The sequence below is a fragment of the Poecilia formosa genome, unplaced genomic scaffold (genome assembly GCF_000485575.1).
Source record: "Poecilia formosa unplaced genomic scaffold, Poecilia_formosa-5.1.2 Scaffold297, whole genome shotgun sequence".
NCBI classification, from domain to species: domain Eukaryota; kingdom Metazoa; phylum Chordata; class Actinopteri; order Cyprinodontiformes; family Poeciliidae; genus Poecilia; species Poecilia formosa.
Genome location: NW_006800236.1, coordinates 737,579 through 743,755, shown reverse-complemented (window position 1 = coordinate 743,755; position 6,177 = coordinate 737,579). Strand labels below are relative to the sequence as shown.

The window sequence follows — 6,177 nt, the reverse complement described above, 5'->3', positions numbered from 1 at the left end:
GGGGAAAAAATCTCACACAGCAACCCCTCCATGACTGATGGCTCTGCACAATAGCGAGAACAAACCCACTGTAGTTAGGGGAGACTTTAATCCAGATATGTGCATAAGAAGATTAAAGGTCAGCTGCAGCTATGATGCAGCACAATCCAATGTTCCTTTTGCGGCTTTTGCGATACCAGAAAATCCTCAGTTCCTGCCACTGATCAATAAAGAACCGAGAGAGAACCAACTGATTACAGCCAAGGGAAAACATAACTTTTGTCCTTTTAACCTCTCTGTAAGTCCATCCAGGGTAACACTTTAATAAGAAACAATTTCATTCGAGTCCTTCCAATATGCTGAATCTTTACACTTTGTATTCAAATTGTGTAATGAGGAATAGAGGAGGCTCTGATTGGGGATTTTAGTAGCTGAAAATCCCATAGATGGTCAAAAAAACTCCCAGTCTGTGAATCCTGTCTGATGACCTGAGTGGACTTTTCCCCCCCTTTTTTTCCTCTGTAGAGCTGCACTGATCGTTTGCCCTCCTCGCAAAAAAAAAAAAAAAAAAAAAAAAAATGCCTGCTCAGCGTCGGGAGATGGCAGAAACGAATCTGCGTGTGATAAAAGTCCCAGTTCGAACAGCAGCTGAGCTCAGCAGCTCTGTTACTGATTTGCAATGTCTCCTGTTTACTCGGCCGCCACACGTCGACTCCTGTGCACGACGCCACATGGGCCCGTTTCATTCTTCCGTTCTGGCAGATCAACAAGCATGATATATAACAACATATCCTGTCACAGGAAATTGCACTCTGTCGTCTCGCAGCTGATTATCAAGCATATCTGCAGATTGTGATGCAAGCATGACCTTTTTCCTCCTTATTGTTGGACGTCTAAGTCGCCGCTTGTTTTTGTTTACAAATTAAGAAAAGGAAAAAAGAAAGGCAAAGATATTGATTTGAGATTTGATTGGTTTAACATAGATAGTGTCTTCTAGATAGTGGAAACTAAATAACAGTGATCTTAGCGAACCGCTGTACATCAGATAAGCGACCTCCCAATGGACAAAGCTCACCGTGACTACATCAAAGAAAAAATGTTGTAATCAATTGAGAAATGGGCATAATGAAACTCGTGAGATAAAAAAGTTTGATGGATAAAAACGTTTTGTCTCTCCATTTAAGCATCTCCATTATTAAAAATCATTTGTTTATGTGCATGTTCAGTTTCTTTTAATCTGTTTCTCTCTTTCCTTCCTTCCTGTTTAGAGTTGCGACACACTGTAATTTTAATTCGATCAGAGCTCATGCCAGTCAAGTGAAGCAGACGAGTGTTGACGCTACAACAAAATAGACACACATCTAAACTTACCCATACCTGCAGTAGTGCACACAAACCCGCCAGATTTGACCTTTCACCTTCTTGTATTTCTGCAGGTCACTCAATTAGAGTTACCACACAAGTGGTGCTGTGGTATCTCTAGAAAACATTAACGTTTTTAAGACTTTTAAATGAAAAATAATTACAAAAAACCACCCATATTCTGTTGCAGTTTGTCTATATTTTATTAGTATGAAGGTTTAGAAGTGAAAGATAAGAGAAGGGAATCACACAGCTGAAGCAGAGGCCTATAAGTCCACGACACGTCGAATGGAGCCTACCGCCGGATGGAGGGCCCCCCACTCCGAATGGCGCTTGTATTCACCTTTTTCCAGCAGGTACTGCCGTCCCCTGTAGCTTGGATTCTCGTAGAAGATCCAGAGCCCGTCTTGGACGTGGGCTGAGTGGACTTCTTGCTGGCGCCAGCGATCCTGCAGGTCAGAGAGGTCTTCGCTGAACTCCATCATCTGACCGCTGAAGTCTGGACGTTCATAGATGCGGATCCTGCACCTGCTGGGTGGCTTGCATGGTAAACAATCAAGAAATCAGTTAGAATAAGAACTTTTATTTTGTTATTCATTAGAAATCAAAAGCTTTTTCCTAAAACATCTGCCAGGACTTACATGTCTGATGAGGCGACAGGAACGGATGGTGTCATTGAAGCCATTCCAACTTTGGAAGATGGGGTATTCCCCTTTAAACAGTATGTACTGGTAGCCCATATACTGAGGTCTCTCATAGATGACCCAGGTCCCACCATCCACTCGAATGGAGTTGCAGCGGTTGAAGTGAGAGCTGAGCTCAGGACAGTCGCTGCTGCATTCAAAGGAGCGGCCCTGGAAGTTCTTGTCCTCGTAGAAGAAAATCTAAAAGTGGAAGTCTGAGTTAGCGATACCTGATTAACTTCTGCATCCACAACAATGGCTGCCAGTACCAGAACAAGTGGCAGTACCAGAGTGCAAGCAAACACTAATTAAAGAGCATTAAAGATTTTACCCAACAAGTCAAGATAAGTTTAAAGTTTCTTATATTTTCTCTAGCACTGACATTTTACTAGCATTGCATTTACATGTGTGTTTCTGTGATCACTGAGCAAAATGTGTTCATTAAAATTGTGCCGAATGAACTATGCTGTTTGAATAGATTTCAAGCTAGACTAGAGTATAATGTCGCCCTCTAGTGGTAAAATAGGAGAATTACCAGGTTTAGACATGTATATGTTATGAAATCAAAAATGCCACATCGAATGCGATTACACCTTTACCTGGATTTCCCCGGTGTGGGACAATAAAGAATATTTCTGTTCTATTCTATTTGATACATTGAAAACAGTGAAACACTTGGTATTTGCTTTGTTACACAATGTAATACTTAATTAATTTCTCAGACACATGAAATATAACTTTACATTAATTCTGACTACTTTAATGAAACAATTGAAACATTAAATAATCAACTAATTTGAAAATACTAAGTTAATTATGAGTTAAAATTTTATTTTAACTATGTATATATATATATATATAATTATTTTAGTTTATAAGATAATTATAAACTAAAATATATAGTTTATAATTATATAAACTATATAGATATTGTAGATATATAATGTAGTTTATATATCTACATTATACATAGTTAAAATAAAATTTTAACTCATAATTAACATGATCTAACAAAAATTAGATGTAATTGTTTTTCAATTTGTTTTCCATTATTAATTACAAAATTATGAAACAGCTCATTCCTTATGAATAAACTGAGATAATTCATTGCTATATTTGAGATTATTCTGAAACTATTTTGAAGAAACATGATGCATATTGACTTTTTCGAAAAGAAAAAAAAAGAAACAATCATAATTTAGGACAAAAATATTGTTTTCTTCATTCAACTCAACTGTTTTTCTGAACTTTCTCCCACTTAAAACAGAGTCACTGACCCCAGAATCAGCAGGAACATGGTGGTTTAAAGCAATTAACCAGGTAAACTGATCACCATGGTGGAGAATATAAATAAAAAATAAAAAAAAAGCTCTTTAATATAGCAGAAAAGATCCTGTACTCACCTTCCCTGTGCGCTCCATGATTAGGCAACGTTTTGGTCCTCCAAGGCAGATCAAATGAAAGTCCCCCCACCTAATTCACACTGCATCACCGATCCACCACCTTTATATAAAGGCTGATGAAATGCAAAACCAGCACAATTGCTGTCATTCAAATGAGCTCTCGATTAATGCAGCAGCTGATTCGGCAGTTGTTTCCTGACATGTTTTTGATGAGTTGATGCTGATATTTCGCCTAAAAGATGTGAACTCTGAACATCCATCCAAATCACAAACTTCTATCAATGTGGAAATCACTACAAAACCATTCCGGAGGCTTTTGGACTCCAGCAAAACAAGGTAAAATAAAACTCCCACAAATCATGGAGCTGAACTTAATCCAAAGATACATCACAGAAGAACACAAAGAGACATCTGCAAAGAACTGTGGGCTTCATTTGTCTCAGTTGAGGTCAGAGTTCATAATTTAACTTTAAGAAAGGCACAGGGCAAAAACAGCCTCCAATATTCTGTTTTTAAAAGCTGCATTATGTCTACATCTGAAGTGAAAACCACTACATTTCAAAACAACAACATAGCACCTTGTGTCAAACATGGTGGTGGTAGTGTGATGGTCTGGGGTGCTTTCACTTCTTAAGAACAAATAATACTTGTAGCTGATAGGACCGTCAATTATGTATAAATCCACTTCTGAATGGTTAAAAATAAATGAATACATAAAATAAAATTTAAAAAGTGAATAATTTGGATTGGTCTAGTCAAAGTCTGGACCAAAATATGATTGAGATGTAGTAACTAACACTCAAAAATGATCTATTATGGTTAAATTAAAATAATTGTGCAAGGAAAAGTGGGACAAAATTCCCCTTCAGCGATGGCAAAGACTCAGACTCTCAAAAATATATAGCTACCTTTATTGCTAAACTAGAAGTTTATAAATTTATTCTGTTCTTGTTGGCTGATATATGTTATGAACTACATCAATTTGAAACAACTGATAATAAAAAACATCACATTTTCATTCTGATTTTATTCCCCAGATGCATACAGAGCAGTTTAGAGCTTAGTTCTTCACCCGGCGCACAGAGCCCACACTGGGCTGCCTGCCTCCCCACTCCGAGTACCGCCTGTACTCGCCCTTCTCCAGCAGGTACTGGCGCCCCCTATAGTTGGGGTGTTCGTAGAAGATCCAGGCCCCCTCGAACACTTTGCAGGACTGGACGTCGTGGCTCTGCCAGCGCTCATGGAAGGTGGGCATATTGTCCGAAAGCTCCACAGACTCGCCCTCAAAGTTTGGCTTCTCCCAAATCTTCATCCGCCACATGTTCCCCACCTTGGCAGAGTCAAAAACGAAAATCCACTCTGAAAAAATGCCGAAGAAGTGGTTCGTTTGTGTTGTTTGTGATCGAAAAACCACTTACATGTCTAACGACACGGCAAGACCTGACTGCATCGTTGATACCCAGCCAGTACTGGTAGTCTGGATACTCTCCTGGACTCAGCACGTACTGGTGGCCCATGTAGTTCGGTTTCTCGTAGACCACCCAGAACCCGCCCAGGACTTTGATGGAGTTGCAGCGGCTGACGTACGTGTGCAGATCGCTGAAGTCGTTGCCGCTTTCATGATATCGGCCCTGAAAGTTTCTATCCTCGTAGAAGATGATCTGAAACACAAACACCAGGTTAAGTCGGTGACTCTAACATGTGTATATGTTAAATAATCACATTACCTTTTCCATAGTTGATATCAATAAGTTTGGTGTGCTAAATAAAACATTACACCTGCCACCTCCGATATGCTCTTTATACAGAGCAAGAACAATAAAGCCAAGCACATGGTTTTTTGCTTTGTGCGAAGTGGATTTTTCAATCAGCGATTCAAAAATTGATCCAGGCGGATCACATTGTTCTGAAGCAGTGACTCCTGTTTCCCCGAACAAAGCGGCCCAAAGCCGCTGGATCCAGTAGAGAGTGCTGACAAAAACAAGGGCACCGCAGGACATTTGGGTTGTAGTGAAGCGCCTAGAGCTGAGTCAGTGACCCAGCAGGAAGGTAGGAAGGCACCAGAGGCTGTGCAGACCCTGGACTGGGCCAGCTATTTCATAAAAGCTTTACATTCAACATGTCTGACCGTTGACTTCTACTTGGAAACAGAAAATAATATGTCTAAAGTTTTACTGAATTGATGAGAAAATAGTGCTTGGTAGTGAAGTGAAGACTTTCCAATAGATCCCAAATTGGATTTAGGTCTGGCTGTATGTTTAGGGTTGTCCTCGTACCAGAAGGAGAACCTTCACCTCAGTCTTAAACCTTTTGCAACCTCTTCCAGAATTGCCATGGAGGAACACATCCATGCAGCATAATCATGCCACCACCATGTTTCACCCTAGCGTTCAGCATCGTGTGTGGTCAGTTTTAGACCATACAGCGTTTTGCATGGTGGCCAAAAACCTTAATTTCATCTAAACAGACATTACTCGTTACTCACATTTTCCTTGCAAGTGTGGCATCACTGAAGAAGTAAATGGGAATTTTAGCGGCATAAGAATTATTACCAAGATGCATGGCTACAACAAAAAAATAAATAATCGAGCAAACACAAATTGTCTTACTTTGGTGCCAAATTTTCTTTCCCCACCTTTAACATTTGGATAAATCCACTACTTCCTGCACATACATGTGACTTTGGCCATATCATAGCACGATCAAGCACTATGTTACCTTTAATTTTATAAAAATGCTATATGTACATA

General features: G+C 39.5%; 2 protein-coding genes across 2 annotated transcripts; both read right to left on the bottom strand.

Moving 5' to 3' along the window:
• Positions 1–1,520: 1,520 nt before the first annotated feature.
• LOC103151960 (gamma-crystallin M2-like) lies at positions 1,521–3,535 on the bottom strand. The gene is made up of 3 exons (XM_007572252.2): positions 3,428–3,535; positions 1,983–2,225; positions 1,521–1,880 (listed from the first exon to the last, which is right to left on the bottom strand). The coding sequence occupies exons 1-3, from the start codon at positions 3,443–3,445 to the stop codon at positions 1,608–1,610; spliced, it is 534 nt and encodes a 177-aa protein (XP_007572314.1). The 5' UTR covers positions 3,446–3,535; the 3' UTR covers positions 1,521–1,607.
• An 899-nt stretch (positions 3,536–4,434) lies between these two features.
• LOC103151958 (beta-crystallin S-1-like) lies at positions 4,435–5,262 on the bottom strand. The gene is made up of 3 exons (XM_007572251.2): positions 5,155–5,262; positions 4,846–5,088; positions 4,435–4,757 (listed from the first exon to the last, which is right to left on the bottom strand). Exons 1-3 carry the CDS (start codon positions 5,161–5,163, stop codon positions 4,488–4,490), a joined length of 522 nt encoding a protein of 173 aa, XP_007572313.1. The 5' UTR covers positions 5,164–5,262; the 3' UTR covers positions 4,435–4,487.
• Positions 5,263–6,177: the final 915 nt, after the last annotated feature.

What these genes read in the sequence shown, in the direction of transcription:
- LOC103151960 (XM_007572252.2), bottom strand. An exon ending in CCTGTCGCCTCATCAGACAT is followed by an intron (nt 1,881 to 1,982) that starts GTAAGTCCTGGC and finishes TTACCATGCAAG; the next exon opens with CCACCCAGCAGGTGCAGGAT.
- LOC103151958 (XM_007572251.2), bottom strand. An exon ending in CTTGCCGTGTCGTTAGACAT is followed by an intron (nt 4,758 to 4,845) that starts GTAAGTGGTTTT and finishes GACTCTGCCAAG; the next exon opens with GTGGGGAACATGTGGCGGAT.